We start from the raw sequence: 19,843 nt of genomic DNA on the forward strand, positions 1-19,843 counted from the left end.
AAAAAATAGTGTTTTTTGGTTTTTTTTTTTTTTTCCCCCCCCCCCCCCCTTCATTTGTGTAAACGTCTTTCAAATGTTGGTTTCTCTGCGGTTCTTGGGAGACTTTTTCCAGCCCAGGTTTTTAGGCTCAAGTTGTACTAGATAGCAGCTGAACCTTTGGGTACTGCCCCAGTTTGATCCTATGTAGCAAATAACTATTTTTAATGAAAAAAACAATCTAGATTTTTTGCATGTCAGCCATGAATTAAGTGGCACTTAACCCTTCACTCAACAGAAGTAATGGTGCAGGAGATAATTACAGAGTAGTCTATGTCTCCATTGGGAAGTATCCAGCATTGGGAGCTGTTCAGGGGCAGGATACCGGATTAAATTGACCGTTTATCTCTTTTGTTATAAAAACTTCTATTTGAATGCGTCAGCAGAGGGTGACATTGTGCAGGTTTGGGAAATACCTTGAGTACCATCAACAAAAACTTTGAAGTCCAAGTGTTTAGAATGGATTAAATTTAAAGAAAGTAAGTTAGGCTTTGTGAAAATTGATAACAAATTAAAAGCAATTATTTTAATGTAGCATTGCTATGGACTAAGAAAATCTTTTAAATCCAAATATCATTATTTCTGTGCCTAAAAAGTCTTATTTTTATAAATACTACTACTTTTTTATATTAAAAAATATGCACCTCTAAGTTTGTACATGTTTTTGATGGAAACTTCAGGTTTTGGAAGAGAACCTCTTCTGTCCTCTGGGAATGAAATTGATCTAAGTGAAATTCTGCAGGATAATAATACTAGATTGCACTTATAGTAAAGAAAAATCTGTGCTGTTCCTACAGGTTTTCTAAGACTGGCTATGGACGGTTGTTTTGAACTTAGCTAAAACTGAGTGTGAATGTTTTTGACCCAGCTGTCAAAATGTGTATACGCTGGATTTAGCTGGTATTCGCTTGTGGACCAGGTACTACCACGTGCTTTCATGGCTCTGTACGGCACCTACCGCAACAAAGCTCCCATGGAGTCAGCAGCACGAGGCAAAATCTTTAATAATCAACGTGAGGGGAAGATTGTTCGTAGGTACAAAGGGAGTACTCAGTCTCCGCTGGTTTGAGATTGAGGTGCCTCCACCTAATGCTAAGTAGGTGCAGGGCATGCACCACACTTTAAAAGTTTTTCCCAGAAATATCAGCGTCTCGCGCAGATTGCAGAGACACAGTGTGCAAAGCGCGCCTTTAAAAGACCCAGTTGTGGCCTGCGCGATGAGGTTCAAGGCTTGCTGGAACTTCTTGAGTTAGGTCTGTGTGTGTCAGCTGTCCCCGAGCCCAATACCAAACAGGGGACAATACAGACAGATAAGATAATGGATGAGAAGGGAGTGGAAAATCTATCCTGTATTCTGGTGGCATTTCTAATAGCGATAGCGCTGGCAGCATTGGACCGAAAAGCGTATCCATCACAAAGGGCTGGTAAGTCCTCTCCAGCTCCCACTGTGACGCTAAAGCCGGTTGCAAATATCCAGTGCTGGGGCCCCTCGCAGTGGGGAGTGGAACGGTGGCTACGTGACCCGGGGCAGCCCTGCCATTCCCAGAACGGGGCTCGGCTCCTGCTGCTGCCAATTGGATCCCAATGCTTGAATATCCCGGTGGGGTTTCTCCCCACCGAAACCACAGCACACCCGGGGTTAAAATTAATATCCAGGGAGTACGGTCCAGCTCTGTGGCTTGTGTTTTGCTGAGGCTTCAAGTCTAGGTCTGTTGCTTAGTCTTCTGACTGTCTTCCTGCATAGTTTATTTTGCATTGTGGAGAGAGTTGTTCTGATGTTGGCTTGTCTGTTCTGCTGTTTAGAAGATATCCATTAAAAGAAATAAACACTCTAGTTTGCAAAGGGCACCTTCATTTTCAAGCCTTTGCTGACTTGCTGGATTTGCTAGATGGCATCTGAATGCTCTGCTTGCTCGTTAGTAGAGGGGTCTGCCTTGTTACAGCTGCTAACAGCTCTGGGGTTGTCCAGTAAACTCGTGCAGCCCAAGAGCTTGTTCTCTCTGGGATTTTTGAAGCATGAAATGGGAATCTTTAGGCATGGAGGAAAGTGTTGAAGTAAGAAGGGCAAGCTAATCAATTACTTGAATAATGTGTTAGAGCTGCAGGTGATATTCAGCAGAGTGATGTCTTGCAAAAAGGTATGTTTTCACCTAACCAGGAGTTTGGGACTTGATACAGGAGTTGTGCAGCCCATCTGGCAAGGTGCAAGGAATCAGACCAAGTAATGAATTTTTTTTGGCATTTTAATCTAAAAAGGATCAACCAGTGGACCCAGCAGCCACCTGGGAGTCAGGGCGTCCAAATTTTATTTCCAGTATTGACTCATGTGTAAAAATGAATTTCCACCATCTAGTTCCCTCATCTTGTCCTCCTGCCATCATTTGTCCATGTTTGCTTTGGTGCAGGGCAAACCCCCCACCTAACCCTTATTATGGGCTGTAGAAACTACAGAAATACAAATAACAGTTAATACTGTTTCACAGTCTGAAACACGGGGAATCTGGGCAATTCAGACAACTGCATTTTTGAAGTATTTCAGATTTCAGGGGGAGGTAATTTCTTAATTTAGCTAAGCCAACTTACCCTGTCCCAAGAGGAAAATCTCCATGCTTGCACCCTCAATGTCCTCAGCGTGCAGAATGCAATTATTTACCAGCTGAAGAAGTATGAATATCAAAAGGTTCATTAAACATTCCAGCTAATTTTCTCTGGTCTGTAAAATTTGGTTGGGAAGAAGGGGTGGATGAAAGGGGTTAGGCTTTTGCATGGTCAGTGCTCAGCTTTCAAAACTGTACATGGCGTGGAACTAACTTATATATTACCGGGCCCCTTGAAGGGTAAGTGATTCTCATGTGGGCTCATCAGTAGCTGGAAAAATATTTTTCCTGTGACACTTTGTGCACTTGCTCTGTCCGTTCAAGCTGAGGGTGAGAATTTTTCTTCTTGCTTGGTTTTCAAGTAGGTTTCTTTGCATTTCTGACTTTTTTTCTGAGAGTTGTTAGTACCTATTTTATTTGCTGATTTTTCTCAGAATCTGTTTTTGTTAGCTGCTAGTGCCAGTAGCTCATGAGATATGTTTCACATGTCCACCACCTGGCTGGCCTGACTGTCGGAAGTCAGCTCATGCCACAGAAGACTGCAGGTGTCTGTGCAGGTCCAGAGAGCCAGGCACACAAATACTCTCCCTTTTACACAGTAGCAGTCATGGGGGAACCAACAGTTTGACATTAGAGACATCACATCTCTCAACAACACAGTACCAACTCCTGGCTTTCTTGATTTCTGTGACTGGCAAAGGGCACATGGTCAAAACTGAACTAAAGCAAGACCAGAGGCCTCTGGAAAGATCCCAGAGCCATTGGCCACATATGGGAGGGGAATCAAAAAATACAAGGGGTTTTCAATGTCTTCTCAAATCACAGCTTCATGTTGAAATTAATCTACTTCCTAATGGGGAAAAAAATCTAATCAAGTAATTTGAAAACAAAGCAAGGTTTTTAATTTCAGGTCAGCTGAAATGTTTCTACTACCTTAGATTAAAATCTTTTGATCCTTTAGTTAACAAAACAACCAAACAGCCCAGTTAAACGGAAATTATTTAAGATTATCCTGAAACGCTCTCACCTCTCTGCATTTGGGGGATTTGGCTGTCAAACTGGAAAAGATCTGCACAGTTCTAACTAAAATAGATCTCATGGCAGAAATACCCGTTCCCATCTGTGACTGACAGGCTAAAACATTATTCTCCACATATTCAGTCTCTCCATCTGGTAAGAGCAGAGCTCTGCTGCACACATCCTTCTGGTTTAATGATGGTGGGAAATGTTTTTGACTTTGCTCCTCATCTTGAATTCCTAAGCAAGAAGTAGTTGTGAAAGGTTTCAGCTTATGCTGTGTGTCTGTCAGGGCACAGTTGCCTCATAGGATCACAATCCAAGGGGGAAACAGATCATCGCAATCTCCTGAAAGATCCCTTGTTGCACTTTAAAATACCTAAAGAATGAAGTCATATATCCTGAGAAATACTTGGCAGGTAAAGCCCACAGAATATCATGCACGTATGGTTATCTACCTCCTGAAAAAACTCCTCTATCGGGCTGGAGATTTTGAAACCTACTTCTGTCTTGATCGTGGTCTCATGGGACAGTTGTGTCTTGCCTTCATGTTCAGCATGTTGAGCACAGCTCTGCTCTGGTGGTGGGATTGGCCTCCCCCCGCCCCTTTAGAGGAATTGGCAACTGAGACTCCAAGTATTTAATTTGGGCAAAATATGTTCTAACTTTTACCGCAAAAATAAAAATTCAGAGCTGTGATCTGAGTGGAAATGGAGGCTGTGGACATTATGTAGTCTTCAGAGAGCCTAGCTTGGCTCTGAGCGTAACACAGTTCAGTTCTCATGGAGTGAGCTGCCTCTTATTTCAGCTGGGCATGTTCACTCTTGAAGCTAGTGATGGGAAGTGTCAGCAGAGGAAAACATTTTGTAGACAGTGCTAACAGGCATGAAAGTTCACCAGTACTTCTATCATGATGCTGTGCCTACTATTCTGGGAAAACATCTTGTTATAGTGTCAGAAGTGGCAAAAAAATTGCTACTGGGCTTCCATGTCCCATCAGCAGAACTGGCACTTCTGTTGCCTAGCTTGTCACTTGGGGCTGGAAGTTTTGCTGGCAGTACAGCTGAGGCTCTGTCACTGATGGATGCCTTTGAGCATCATCATATAATAAACAGCCGTGTGTGAAGAGGTAGTGTATTTGCTCACTTGTGCATACACTACGTCTGCCCTGAAGCAAATGTCTGCCAAACTAGGAGGTAGGATGTAGTATCAAGCAGGTGAGCACAGGTTCTGGTTTGTCTGTTGGGCTCCTGCCCAGTTTAGTTCTCGAAGAGAATCTGTGGCCCAGGACGTGTAGTGGAAGCCATCACACAAGCCTGTATGCCTCTTGTCCTTGCTGGTGTTCAAGAATAAAAGCAAAAAGACCCTGAACAGTTACTGAGACAGCAGGTAGCAGATCTGTAATGGTGTCTCTTATTTTGGCTGCCTTGCCCCTAGCCTGTGCTAGCGCAGCCCCCTCACTTGTCGACCTCATCTTGCTCTGAGCCACCTCCTCCCCCCTCTCCACCCCAAGCTTATTTCCCGGCTGCTGGAGGTTTTAATATTCAAGCCGTACCTTCCACATGAGCTGTGCTGAAGAGTTGACATGTCGGAGTTTATTGATATCACATCGGGCTGCGCAGGGCTGTCAGCTGCACATTCAGCCTTTAGCGACCCCCTAAGGTGCGGGCTCTGGCAGCTCTAAAGGAATCTGCACAAAAACGCCTTTTTGTTTTGTCCAAGGTGAGACAATGCGAACAGGGCCCTGCACCAGATGACAGGGCTGATAAAGGACCAAGCGGCGCAGGGATATCTTTCTTTCTTTTCACTCCTTCATTCAATCCTTCTTTCTGTCACTTGCATTCTCTCCTCCCTATACTTTTCTTTCTTCTCTTTCTTCTCCCGGCTCGGCTAGCAGAGAGCAGCAGAGACAAGCAGAGGGGTTCAATTGCAGGCGAATGTCACAGTCCAGCTTCTCAGCACATTTCCAGCAGCAGCCGGAGTTGCTGTTGGCCAGCTTGACGAGGGAGACGCTCTGCTTGCGGGTCCTTTTCTCCCAGAGCTCTTTACAGTCACGTACTTTGGTGTTTTCTCTGTGGGCTGAAATTAATGTAAAGCTGTGAGTGTTTGTGTGTGTGTTGGGAGAAAAGTAGGCAGGGGAGGGGCGTAAATACAGAAAGAAAGACAGAGGAGCTGGCAAGAGTACTGTAGAGAGAGCAGGAAAGCAAGTGGAAGTAGCAGTGAAGCAAGAGAGGATGTGTGTATATATATACATATGTATGTATATATATTGTGTGTATATATAAAGATAAAAAAGCATAAGGACACAGGAAAGGGAAGGAAGCAGAAGAGGGGAGTAAGAATCAGATGTTCTCCAAGGACAACTCCCTTAACGATTTTTGCTGCATCCCTCTGTTTTCACAGACACGGTAGAGGACAAAGTAAAGGAAGTGAAGTGGTTGCTCGTGCCTGCTCTCGCACACCTCTTGGCTTCAGGCAGTTGGTCTGACATTCAGATAAATGAAGCAGGGCTTGCAAACAGCAGGAAGAATGTGTTTCTCATGTGTGGTTAAGTGGTCTCTGGTGCCTCATTCTCACGGGCTGGTTTTTCAGGATTGGGAAAGGTTTATGAGGTTAAATTTGTTTATCTTTCCTGAAAGAGTCTTATATTGAAAGGTCTTTAACTTGATGTATCCAGCCAGGGAGGCCCAGGGCTGGAACAGCAGAGGAACTACAGGACAAGATTAAGGGCCGTTGGCAGAGCTATATAGGGGTTTAGGATGAAAATAAAAGAGGGTGTTGCAAATTGGGATGGAGGAGCAATGATAGAGCTGTGCAGGGACCCCAGGGTAAGAATAGCAAGGCAGCTATCGGCCAAGATTGAGATGTGCTGGCAGAGTGTGTGGGGCCCAGAACTGGAACAGAAGGGGTGGCAGTACTTCAAGTACATGAGCAGAGCCATGCTGGGACAAAGCCAGGGGGAGCAGAGGTTGTCACAGACGAGAAACGGTGAAACCTGGATTTGTGTGCCTCGCTAGGATGTTAGACATCTGAGATGGCATGTCTGTGCATACATGACGTGCTGATGAACACGTTACACCCAGTGGAATCCAGCCCAGATCTGGAGAAAGGTAACTTTTGCTTAGGTATCACCAGTATCTGAGACATAGCTATGGTGCTTGTGCTCAGTCAGCTTTGGGAAAATTACTAAGTAAAAAGTACTGGAGTAGATTAAGGATGGGGGATTGGGTCTGGGATAGAAGCACACACATTTCTCAAGATGAGAACCAAGGTATAAGGACAAAACTGCCCAGAGATGCCTGTCATCTGGCTGGGGTCAGTTCTGAGTCTCTCTCCTGTGGATCTGAGTGTTATTTTCACAAAGGTGTTTGAATAGTACAGTGTCTTTTCTATTATGGTATTTGTACCTCTAGGCACCCTCGGAGGGTGGTCGTAATGCACATGGGGAGTAGTTAGATATTGTATTGTGTTCAGAATGAGGAGGCAAAGTGGTGTAACGGGCTCCTGGAGGTTCACCCCCTTACTATAGTGGCTGTGATGTTATGTATGCTGCTGCTGGGGGAAAACAGGCACGGCTGGAGCACAAAGAGTGGGATTACAGCAAGCTGGGCATCACCAGGGTTTCCTTGCATCTCCTTGGCCCCCAGCTGGAGCTTCAACCTGGTGGAGACATGGCATGAACTTAGTGGGTGAAAGTCAGGGACTCAAGCTGAGCACTGGGGAGAGAGGCTGCTTGCTGACTTGGGGCCGTGCCATATTGCTGCCCCAGGCAAGCACTAAGTACCTCTGCCAGGAACAGTGCTGAAACAAAACACAGTACCAAGCTAAATATGTACTCTTAATTTTACCCTTTGGCCAGTCACCTACTGTCTTTTCAACCCCAGGTACCATATACATGCTAGTCCTTGCCTGGATAAAAGGCCTGGCTTCGTACACTGCAGGCCAGGTAACCTGTCTTGGGTTTGCCTGCTTCTTTAACTTGTAAATCAAGGCGGTTAGCAAAGGGTCAGATCTCCCATCCTTAATGCTAGCAGGCTTCCAGCATCCTGGTACCTATGCCCAGTTCTCCTGTGCAGCTCAGACCCTTGAGTGGGATGTGTTCGTACTGCTTCATCAACTTCCCTATGTCTATGAGAAATTGTTTTAAGGGAACTGGAGAGATGAAGCTGAAAAAAGAGAAGAAAGCAAAAAAGGGAAAACTCCAGAGAGCAGACCTTTTCTTCTCCCTGCCTCTTTATTCCCCCTGTATCCCAGCTGGTCACCCATTGCATCCCAGTTTTGGGAGCACTACTGATGCCTCTCTAACTACATCATTTCAATTGAAGTAGAGGAGCCAGCAAGCCCCTGCGGTCCCTCTCGTGCAGCCCTCCGCTGGATCCTGCGCCTGCCACAAGCACGCGGCTATGAATATTGAAGTGAAAAAGGGGCCTTTTATGGACTTCACAGATGTGCTGGGGAGTTGGGGCAGGCCTCATTACCTCGGGGTTCTTTAAAAGGCTGAACAAAAGCCAGAAGAAAGAGTGTTAGGGGTGGAGGGGGCAGGGAGGCGAGAACTAGAAAAAAGTTGAAAGAAAAGAAAAGACGACTGGAGTTGATGGATATTCCATCTGTTTATGTTCAGGCCAGTGCTGGGAATTAACAAAGGCTGTTGGAGACGTAGGCTCTCTTTTGCCCTCCCTCCCTCCCTATCTTCCTCCAAATGTTGTGGATGATTTGGTTTTGTTCACTACTTGCAAGAAACAGAATATGTTGTGGGTTTTGTGACCATGTGTCTTTGCGTGGGGGCACTGCAGCTGGTACCTACGCTGCCAGACCCTGATTTGCGTTAGGATTTGCTGGGGCCCTGATGTCTCTTACTACTTTCACATGCAGAGTAGATGGTGCCTTTGGGGCCAGATCCCTCCACCAAGATAAATGAGTACACTTTTTGGCTTTTACCAGAGCTGCACTGGTGTATGTCAGCAAAGGAGTTTGCTTGGTCTATATGCATGGCATGGATTATGAAAGAGCATCTGGTTAGGGATGCAATTCCTTCTTCTCTGTGGGCTTGGAAAAGCCTTCATCTAGTTTAGCTTCTAGATTCAAGGCAAAGGTATGTTCCCAACCTGAATGGTGTTACCTGGAATGGATGCAATTGATACAGAGAGGAGTGCAGAGAGAGCTGTTGGGTAAGTCTTCACTCAGTGCAAGTCCTCATATTGGCAAGAGGCTTTTGGTGATGGATGACTATTCCAAGGAAAACAGGGTGTCTAGCTTTTTCTTTCCAAAATCTTGTAGTGCTCCACTTGTAGTTCTGCCTATGAACCTGGCTAGAACTGAGCCCAGAAGGCTAAGGTGATTGATCAAGGAGATGGAGGGACTTTTATAGTGGAAAATGGAGGTGAATTTTGGACCTCTGTGCATCCCAAACTGGCGCTCTAACCAAAGATAAATTTATATTCTTTTGTTTAGAGACATATATGTATTTCGCGGCCAAGTGCCAGGTGAGATACTCCTGTATAAGGGTTTTCTCAAAATCCCCAAACCAATCCATGAGTTCAGAGGCAAATTCTGGCAGACCTGGGAGGAAAGTAAGTTTGGGGTGAGTGCTCAGGGAAGTAGGACAGCCAGAACCAGGTAAAACTTAACACGTTGCACCTCTTTTGAGTCTTCAAGCCCAGCATGTGAACATGGGGCTCCTCCTGGGTGAATCTTTGGGATTCAGACCTGGAGAAATCATCGGATCCCTCGTTCCAAGCCAGAACAGGTTGTGTGGTTCTCACTGTAGTCATCCTGCTGGCCAGCCGTGTCCTGTCACCCATGTGTGGGGAGGTGCGCACACTTGGATACCTTTTGCATATGCTCTCTTTTCATCCATTAAACCTCCAGCTTTCCTTTCTTCCTTCTTCCTACAGCTTCTTCTTCCACATGTGATCTCACTCATTAAATAGAGATCTTGACATGATGAGGGAATTATCCAGCTGTGAAACACCTCTGTCTCTGACACCCCCCCCTTTCTGTATTCCCCCAAGAAAGACAGACACACACACACACACTGTCTCTGCCTCCCTGTTCAAGAGCATCAGCTCCACTGTGAGTATTATTTCCAAGTTGTAAAGCCCATAATGGACATTACCTCAGTCTGTGGTTTGGTTACAGCTGGCCAGTTCAGTGCCTGAATTAAAAAAAAAAAAAAAAGAAAAATACCCAAACCTTTATCTCCTGAGGCCCCCACGCTAATGCTTTGCTGAACACTGCAGTCCCCAGCTGAGCTGTAAATGACTTTTTCATTTTCCTAGGCCTACTACCCAGTCTGTTTGGTATTCAAGGGCACCCCACCAACAGGCACTATCATTCTGCTTGGGCCGAATTACTTGATTAAAACGCATATCAACTATTATGTGATTCGTTTTCTGCTGCTGCTCCACACCACAGCCCTCTAAACTATGTTAAACTGTAATACAGCTGCGCAGGCACGAGCAAATGCTGGAGAATGGGGAGTTTACAGGTTGGAAAGGGGAGGGAGGGGGAAACCCAAGCTTTATTGTATGTGCTGTGTCAATTATTGGTTTTTTTGTGTCTGGGAATGTGCTTGGACAGGGGAAGGGAGGCGAGAGATGAATTTGAAACACCTCTGTCCCCCTTTGTGGTCCCACCTGCTGTTGAATAGGTTTGGAGGTGAGCAGGGGTTATTCTGTGCACAGATATGCACCTCTCTCTCATTGTGAACTCAGGACTTCATCATTTTCCAAGAAGAGAGAGAAAAGGGTGCTCTGGTTTTCACATTGGAAAGAAAAATCAAGGCAATACAATTCTGTGCTTGCAACGCTGCCACTGTGTCGCCCTTCTCTCAGGCTTTTCATAGTCTTGTTTGCATTTTGATGGGTTTTGTTTGCTTTCTGCCAGAGGGAAAGGCAGATGCTAAGAAGTCAGGGAGAGTTTCAGCTCTTGCTTCTGAAGCCATTGACTGCCAGGTCCAGCACAGGGAACATGCTTTGTGAATAAACAGCTGCATCTTGGTGATCTTGTTCATCCCACATCCTTTTGGGGGAGTAGAAAGCGCAAGGTGTACAGTCCTACCGTTCCTACTCCACAGATGTACTATAGCTGAGGTCCACGGCAAGGATCTCAGCTATAATATATCTTATTATTTTAGGCCCTCATAACAAGGTACACACAATGAGAGATATTTTCACCTGTGAGATGGCTAACTCCTCACTGTATCGTGGCAACGTGGCTCCATTTATTAAGGCAATGTCAGGCAGCAAAAGCATCATGTGGCAGGTGAAGCCTGCCTTTTTCAAGGTCATTGAGACACTCTTTAATTGTCCTCCAGCATAAAATAACCTGAAGTTATTTTATGTACCTGAAGTTCAGGTACACATAGGACTGGAAATATGTGCATGCATACGTTTATGCAGCGGTAGCTGTTGGGGCCACTAAGCACAACAGCTTTGGTGGATAGAGAGCACTGTGAAGAAGAGGGGACCTGGTGTGGGGCTGTAATGTGGGGGTGCTCAGATCTTGCTGGTACCCTCAAAGTGAGATTTTCTTACTTCTCTCATGCCGTTAAATCCAAGTTCCCCTGTGGCTGCATTAGCTTCCCTGCCAGTCACCTCCAGATCTGGTTTCGTGGAGCAGGGCCATTGCTCCAGCAGTGTCTGGGTGAGTTTCCTAAAGCCAGTTGCAGCACAAAAGGTGCAGTTATAGCTAAGCCATTCACAAAACCATTCCCTTCCCCCCTCTTCATCTCTCCCCTCCAACACACATTTAATTTTTAGGATGGTGCAGCTGGAAGCAAGAAAGAAAGAGAGAGAGGAAATGAGATGAGAAATACTGAAGGAGAGAATGTGCAGCTCCCCTTTACCCTCTAACAAAATCCGATCCCCACTTTAATGAATGCGTTTTCATGTCTGGTCCTGTCTGCCAATCCTTCCAGACGGCACCAAGGTGCTTCAAGACAAGGCAGCAGGTCCTTGTAGAGCATCAAGGGCTCAGTCTGAGCCTGGAGGGTCTTGTTGTGGCCGATTCCAACTAATCCTGTTGATTAATTTAACTCCAGGGCTAAGAGGCGCCCAGAAGCAGTGAATGGAGGTGGAGAGGAGAAAGGCAGAGGGGGAGGAAGGGAAATAGAGGAGTGAAGGAAACAGGGAGAGGGAGGACATGTCCAGTCCATAATTACGGACCTTTTTTCTTGTTCCTTTCCTCAAGGTCCAGTCCACTTCTATTCCTTTCAAACCCCTCCAGAGAGCTCTGCCCAGCTCTTGCTAATTGTACCCCAACCTGAATCAGCAGCATTATTCAGGAATGTGAGTTTGTGGGCCATAATTTACACATTTCCTCATGCTAGAATGGGTCCCAGGACAAGTCTGGGCTTATATTTGTCACCTATCGTATGCCATCCTGTGCACGCACCTGCACACATACCCTGGCTGCACTCATTTCCATGGGGAGAAAGAACCGTTTTGGTTTATTCAGCTTTCCCCAGCTCATCCTCCCTGAAGATGTGGGACTTGACATTGGTCCACGCAAACCTTCAGCAAGTCCCTTCACGTGGTCATCTCTCCCCCCTTGCATGAGCCGTGTTGTATCTCTGCTCCAAGAAGGTGCCTGTACATTTGAATAGCCCCCTCTGAGCAGTGGGAAGAGCTTATGAGTTTTCACACTGGCAAGCAAGCTTTCATTCCCATAACGAAGCCTATGTCTCTATCTCTAGGAGTATTGCACAGCAGAGAGATTTGAGCAGTTTGGTTTTTTTCTTTCTGAGCTACAGAGCAGTTATGTTAAATAATAAAAATGGAATCACTCTTAAATAAAATATAGTGGGATCAGTGTGTGTGTCCTGTAATACACTTTCCTCTTAATTTTCCCTTTTCTCTGACTTGTCCTGCTGTGAGATTTTTCCTTCCATTCACCTCTCCATTCTGTTCTTTTCTGTCAGTCTTTAGCCAGTATGATATACTAGGGGAGCTGTGTATCGGACAGCTAGCTGTTTCCCATCCTTCATCACAACAAGTGATTGGTAAGCCACACAAGAAGCTGCTGCTAGATATTTCTCCACCTTCGTATTTACAGGGTGTTCATCGCTGTCCATGCTGAGTAAGTGTAAAACGCTACCAGCACATGCTAATGATTATTTCTACAGCAATAGCGCTGCTGTGCTGGAGGCTGCAAACTGGGATTCACCCCCTGCTCATGCTGCTGGCAGTGCTATGCATCTATTTTTCACACAGGGATGTGTCGCAAAAAAAGAAGTGTTCAAGTTTTGGATGAATCTCCCTGGACTTGCCTAGCGAGGGACTCTCCTTGAGTTACTCCTACAGCTTTGTAAAACTTATTATTGCACAGAACCTTTGTGCAATTCATAGAAATGGTTTGTCCAGCAGATGTCAGCTGTTTAGGAATGGAAAAGACCTGTTAGATCCTTGAGTTGCATCTTAGGCAGGTGAGGAAGAATGTCCCCTGATAATAGGGGATGCATTAGATAATAGGCTCATACTGCAGTCTGCCTCAGCTGAAAGACTTTTCTATATTATTTAATGAATCTGTGTCTGACAGCAGCAGCTGCATTGTACTAAGACCAGCTGGTTCCAGACATACCCTGGGATTTTTCTTGCTCTCTTGGTTTCATCTTTGTAGTCGGGTTGTTGGAGCCTTCGGACTTGGCACAAGGAGCTGTGGCTTCTTTTCCCAGCTTTGCTCCTGACTCACAGGGTGACTGTAGGTGGGTGACTTCCGCCATCCCTGCCACGGTTGTAAAATGGAGATAATGCCAGTCGGGAGCTGTTTGGAGACTTGTGGATAGAAAGTGTTACGTCAGTTTATGTGGCAAAGTTTGGTTCTCTATCCTTTTAACCCTGTAGCCAGCATGATGGCCAGCAGAGTTGCCAGTGCCACTGTGAGTAGGACAGATTGTTTCTCATGAAAATCAGTTGTCCTCTCCCAAAACTTTGTCGCCAAATCAGGGATCCTTAATTAGCAGCATAAAGCTACTGAAGAAAGTTTGACTGTTTTCCCTTCCAGACTTTTGCAGCAAAAAGTGAGCAAAGTGAAGTGTGGGAGATGAAACTTGTTACAGATCCTTTTCTAGACTTTTTTTTCCTCACTTGGGGAGATACTGGATCCCAGGTTTGTTGTATACTATGTAAGCAGTGGGACAAAGCAAGTGGATGAGCTGTAGGTAGATGTTATAGCATATCAAGTGGTCAAGAGAAGAGTTAGCTCTTAAAAAGTAATTTTGACATTGCTGTCACCATAGTACTTGCCAAGCAGGTTGGGGCTTTGTTGCACCAAATGACAATTCCTGTGCTAAAGAACTCACAGGCTGAAAGTTTCTACTAAGCATGCATACTAACTATGCAGAAATGCGTATTTACTATAAAGAAATATGCTCAGCTGCAGAGTTAAATGACATTTAACTTATCATATTTTCCTTCCCCTTCCTCACACTGGCCCTCTCACATCCTGGACTAAAACACACCTCCAATCCTTATTTTTTTCATATCAAGTATTTCCAGAAAAGATACTAACTAATTAAACCAATAATAGTCAGTGACTTAAGTGATTACCTTAAAGAAATTTACTCTATGCTATAGGTTTCCAGATGTGCTTTTGCACAGCATGGTACTCCAAGGTCCAGATGTGCTTCTACCTGCCCCGAATCATCTGGGACCCAGATGTTGAGGGCTGTTATTTTCAAGTACAGATGTTCCTTTTACACCATTTGAGACCCTAGACCTTCCCTGAAAATGGAAATAACCAAAAAGCTAGTTTAGTAACAAATTTTTGCCATGTACAGTGAAACTGTCTTTAACGTGTGGGACAGGTGCTGCTCCTCTGAAGTCAGCAGTGAATTTCTCACTGACTTCAGTGAGAAATAAAGTGTTCTTGGTTTAAAAGATGAACATGTGTAAAGACCCTGTGTATTGGTAAGCCAGAGCTAGAAGAAGGGAAAACTTCTTAAGGTGATATGTTTTCTCCCAAAACAAGCCCCCCCCCTCCTCTGCACCAGAGTTTCTCTGACTCCAGTGCAAATGTAGTTAGCCGAGTTCTGACATGGCATTCTCCCTGTGAAGCCCCAAGACATAAAAGCATTTTTGTATTGCAGCAAGCTGAATGCAATGGCATTTTGTGGTGATCTCAGTATAAACAAGTGAGCTCCGATGGGATATTTGCCTTATACTCCTCAAACTGCCACCACTCTCGAGCAGCTGTTGGGGAAGTCACAGCTGCCGTTCCCAGCTCTGAAAAGAAAAAGGCAGATTTTTGGATGATGATATTATAGGAGCTGAACAAAAAGAGAAGACTGAAAAACATTATTAGTAACTTTAGGGAACTTTATCATGAAGATGAGCATATGTAAGTCCTGCTTTAATACTAAATTGGCAAAGTTTTACTCAAAAGAAAAAACATTTCTCTGTGAGCACAGTGTTTAAGCAGATTCTGGCTCTCAGTCTGCCTGTGCAGTTATTCTGAAAGATAGCAGTCGAGCTTGGTAGGGAAAAAAAAAAAAGGGTGCACATTTAATGAGTCTCCTATTTTCATGACAGAGAAGGAAAAGGTGACAGAGGCCAGATTTCTCACCTAGCTGAAAGGTTTCATATATCATATTCTTCCTTCTCTGCTGCCATCAACCAGTGGCACATTTTTCACTGTCCCAAAGGCAGACATAAAGTTCTGGCCTGGCTGAGATCCTCAATACATCAACATTTGCACCGCAGGGAACTGATAACCTGCACATCGCACATCTTTGAAACCCAAGCTTTGCTCCATGAGAGGCCTCTGGCGAACGCTAGAGACACAGATAATGCTGTTCTTGGTGTGTCCCCTCTAAAATCCACTGAGTCTGACTGTAGACTTGGTGAATATCAATGTAGTGCCTCCTACTTTATCTCCAGACAAAAAAAAAGGAGCAAAACTGGGCTTACTTATTCCAGCTATACTTACTCAGGTTTGATAAGGGCCTCAGGAGGCAATAGATGTGGTCCAGGGCTCAAGGCAGGGAGAAGGGAAAGGCAGAGGTCCGGGGCAAATGAAGGAAGTAGGTGACCAATTAGGCACTGGTAAAGGACTTTCATGGCATCTTAATGCTGTAGGAGTCTGGCCTTGTGCAAAACTCCTGCTGAAACTTGGAAAGTAAGAGAAGAGGAACTGTATCTTGTGGGCAGCCCAACCCAGAGGTGACGCTGAGTTGGAAAGGTTTCTCCCAGCTGTAAAAATTGCTAATATTTTTTTTTTTCTTCTTGAAGTGGTTTAAAAAAATTGAAATCTCAAACACCGATACTTGACAAAACACAAGAGGAAATCAGGCTGCACAAGTCAAAGCATCGTGTATTGAATTTTTTTTACGCGCTCATTTCAGCTTCTACATCTTTTCAATGTAAAATGTGCAACTCTGAAACACAGTCATTTATAATAAAAAATGGAAATTTATTGAAATAAGTCAACAGCTGGAAGTTCTTTCACTGTAACAATTTCAATCGTGGACTTTGAACCATCCCTTTTCTGCAAACAGTTCTGATTTTGATAGGTGGGCTTTTTACAATGTGGGGAAAAAAATAGTATCAGGAAACTACAGAAACAGTAGAAAACTGGTGGATGTATTGTACTTGGACAAAGTATTTGTTTCGATGGACACCATCACAGTAGAACTGGGTTTACTTTGCTGGGCTGCTTAACTCTTCCAACAGCCTTTCTCCCTATGGCTTTTTAACCATGCAAGCCTCATCTCCCATTTCTTTTGCACCCCAGGTAACAGGCTGGACGAAGGCTCTGATGTTGAATCCGAACCAGACCTGCCTTTGAAGCGCAAGCAACGCCGCAGTCGAACCACTTTCACCGCTGAGCAGCTGGAGGAGCTGGAGAAGGCCTTCGAGAGAACCCACTACCCAGACATCTACACACGAGAGGAGCTAGCTCAGAGAACCAAGCTCACCGAAGCCCGAGTTCAGGTAAGGACTAGAGCCAGTGCGTGGCAAGTCAGCCTGGTGGCACAGCTTCTTGTTTACTTTGGGGAAGGAGACAGTAGTGTTGGGGATGAGGGTGTTGAAAGGTAGTAATGTGGACGCACTTCTTCTCTGGAGCCACATCCACAAGGATCTGAGACTTAAATCCAGTCTGCAGATTCCCACGTTCCCATGGATTTGCAGATAGGCCATTTGGATTTGGCCTGTTGCAGAGGTACCAGCTGGAGGGTTTCCATCCAGGTTGGGACCAGGAGCCAAACTTTCCCTAACTTGGCAAGGCATTTAGCTCTCTGTTTTCTGTTGGAGGAAATTCCTCCATTTGCCTAGAAGGAAGCAGTGTGTGTGTATGTTTGTATTTGGTGTTTTAGGAGAAATCACACCATTTACCAACCTTGCCCAGGGGAACAGATCATATTTTGCAAAGTTTGCAAGTTCTGTGTGTGAATTTTCATAAAACTTTTTTTCCCCTGATCTCCAGAGAGCAAAAAAAGGGCGGGGGGAGGGAAGAAGAGGGGAGGAGCAGGAAGGGAGGGTTTGGAGCCAGGGGACTCTGACATCTACACGATTAATAGCCCTTGTGGGAACTCCACACAGAGACCCTTATGTCTTCCAGATAAAGGCTGGGTCAGCAGTGTGTGCAAACACGCAGAGGGATAAGGAGTGTGAACAGATCGGGGGGTATAATAGAGTCCCTTGGGGAAAGGAAAGGAAAGGGGGAGGGATTGGGGATTGTGCTGGGTTAAAGAAGTGAAATGGAGACCCCAGCAGTCCGTCCTCCGTGTGGCCAGCGCGATTAGGTTTCAGGCTAAGCACAGGGGTCTCTGTGCACGCAGCCGAGGGTTGAATTGCGGGCACTGAGAGAGGAGGGAAAGAGTACACCCGGCTTGTGACAGGGAAACAGTCAGTCAATTAACCAGCTCCTCTGAAACAAAACAGGCTTTTTTTTGTTCTGCGGTTCTCAGGATAATGAGCTTGATGTGCTCCCTCAGAAGGCAAAACTGCCAAAAGTTTTTGCTGTTTTCCCCCAGCTGTCTGGGAATGGACATTTCTCCCCACACCTGAGACATTCACTGGTTAAGGACTTTTCCCATTAGCCTTCTTTCCCAAAGAAGTGTTAAGCTAGCCACAGCACTGCAGTGGATGCCCTCTCACCTCCCTCCAGCTTTCTTTTGAGAGGCACTGGATTTTCTTGAATCCATCATCCCTCAAGATTTGGCTATGGAGTCTGCAAAAAGAACATCTAGCAACTTCAAACTGATTCTAGTTTTGATCATAACCAAAAGACTGTGCCAGAGTGTTCAACAGTAATAGTGTTAATTTGCTAGCCATGTATGTTCATAGATAGATGGAGCCTGGGAAAGTGGCTAATTAAGGTGACTAAGCTACCAAAAGTTGGAACGTGTGAATTCTCCCATTTTTGTTTTGCATATTCTGTTTCTAATTGCTCTTACATGTGTAGATAGACATAAGATGTTGAGAGGGGAATAAAAATAGATGTTTCTGTGGCAAACAGACTAAAAAAGGGGGTTTCAAGGGAGAACAGAGTTTAGGTAATACCTTTTTATGGGGTAAGAGAAACCTGCGTTGCATCAGCCATGATGAGGGCATGTTGGGGAGGAAGGGAAAAGCCCTGAAGTGCCAGGGCGGGCAAAAACCAGAGGCAGGTTTTCTCTTTTTCCAAGGAGCTCTGACCTCACTGTGACAAGGCTGGGAGAAAGGAGGGAGGTGAAAGCAGAGAAAGAGAAAGCTAAATAAATAAATAAAGAGAACCTTTCCCTCGTCTCAAGCTGTGATCTCCGAATCCCCCTACTTGCTCCCAGGCAGCTTGTGTGGAGGTTCCTGCCAGGGCTCTAGTAGCAGCTGTTCTCTGAGGCACATTCCTGATGGCTTTCTCATTCTGACATCCTGGCAGAGTCAGCTTCTTCCCACCACTTTTAAGCCTGCCGCCCCTTGTAAAATTTTCTGGATATCAGAGCAGATCTTTTACTGGCTCTCGGGATCTACAAACATTAGTCAATCAAGTTCTTGTGGAAAAAAAAAAAAAAAGCCACACACATCCACACATGTACCCATCCAGCAGGGACGCTTCTACCACCTTATAGTCTTACTCGTGTCTCAACAGAGTTTTTAAGGCCAAGAGATGTGCTTTGGATTAAAGATGGCTGTAATAACAGTAGGGCCAGCTGAGATCAGGGTTTCTGAGTGCTAAGGGCCATGCCAACATCTACCCATCTATCTTGTCCCCAAAAGCTTATCATGATAACATGTAAAACGGGACACAGACGAATGAAAATTATTTCGTGACCCATAGTCACAAAAGAGACTTGAGAGCAGCCTTCGCTGCTCCTCAGTGTCTGGACCTTGCTTCATTCATCTTCTGGACCTCAATGCCACTTGTCTGCTGTGCAGCTGTGGCTGGACAATCCCCGGATCACACCCAAGTGTGATCACAGCTCTGAATCACAGCTCAGGTGTTGCTATCAGTCTTTCTTACTGTATATTGCTGCACTAGAAACCCATTTAGATAATCACTCTACAAGCACTGAACTAAAATAAGAGGGCCTGTCTATCTCTTTGCTTCTTTCTCCTCCTCATGTCTCTTTGCTTTACCATGTGAAAGGTGAACTTGCCTAAGTCTCATTCGTTCTCTCTGATACCTGAGTATTCACGTTCCATAATCTCTTCCACGTAAAAAGCTGATAGCTCTGTTAAACTTTATTGGCAGGCCTCAGAGTCTGGCTGATCACGCAGCTGTCCAGCTAAGTGGAAGTCTGACACGTTGACAGCTAATAAAATTCACAAGCTGAACAACAAGAGGGAGTGGTGGAGGGGAGGAGTTCCAAGCTCCAGTTTCTCACCTGCTAGGAAGATCATGAGAGGGTGAGCAATATTTTTGCAAGGTCACTGCAGAGTTTGTGTGGTTGAGACACAGAATTCCAGCACTCAGACTTTAACACACCCAAAGGTACGAGCCGTTAAAAGGTTAATACCAAACTGAGCATAGCCAGGGACAAGACTGCCATGGATTTCCGGAAGGATCAGGATTACAGTGCCAAATCCATGCCCAGTGAGGCCACCAGTGGAAATTCCCACTGACTTGTTTTTGTTACAGGGCAATGTCTTGACTCATATGTCCACACTAATTGTCCAGTACTGAACAAATTCTTGCCCGTCTGCAAGCTCCCATTTCCACCCTTCCAGAAAATAAGCTGTTGAATGCCAAGCGTTCATGGATTTAAAAATTAAGTC

The 19,843-nt window shown here is 45.2% G+C and overlaps 1 protein-coding gene across 4 annotated transcripts in view; it reads left to right on the top strand.

Annotated features, from left to right (window-relative positions):
* Positions 1–19,843, top strand: part of PAX7 (paired box 7) — a 100,791-nt gene that overhangs the window by 33,719 nt on the left and 47,229 nt on the right. For all 4 annotated transcript variants that reach the window (XM_010577253.1, XM_010577252.1, XM_010577255.1 and 1 more), the window contains exon 5: positions 16,380–16,579. In XM_010577253.1, the coding sequence (XP_010575555.1) occupies positions 16,380–16,579 (200 nt within the window). The remainder of the gene's footprint in view (positions 1–16,379; positions 16,580–19,843) is intronic.

This window comes from Haliaeetus leucocephalus, unplaced genomic scaffold (genome assembly GCF_000737465.1).
Source record: "Haliaeetus leucocephalus isolate CR32 unplaced genomic scaffold, Haliaeetus_leucocephalus-4.0 Scaffold556, whole genome shotgun sequence".
Taxonomy (NCBI): domain Eukaryota; kingdom Metazoa; phylum Chordata; class Aves; order Accipitriformes; family Accipitridae; genus Haliaeetus; species Haliaeetus leucocephalus.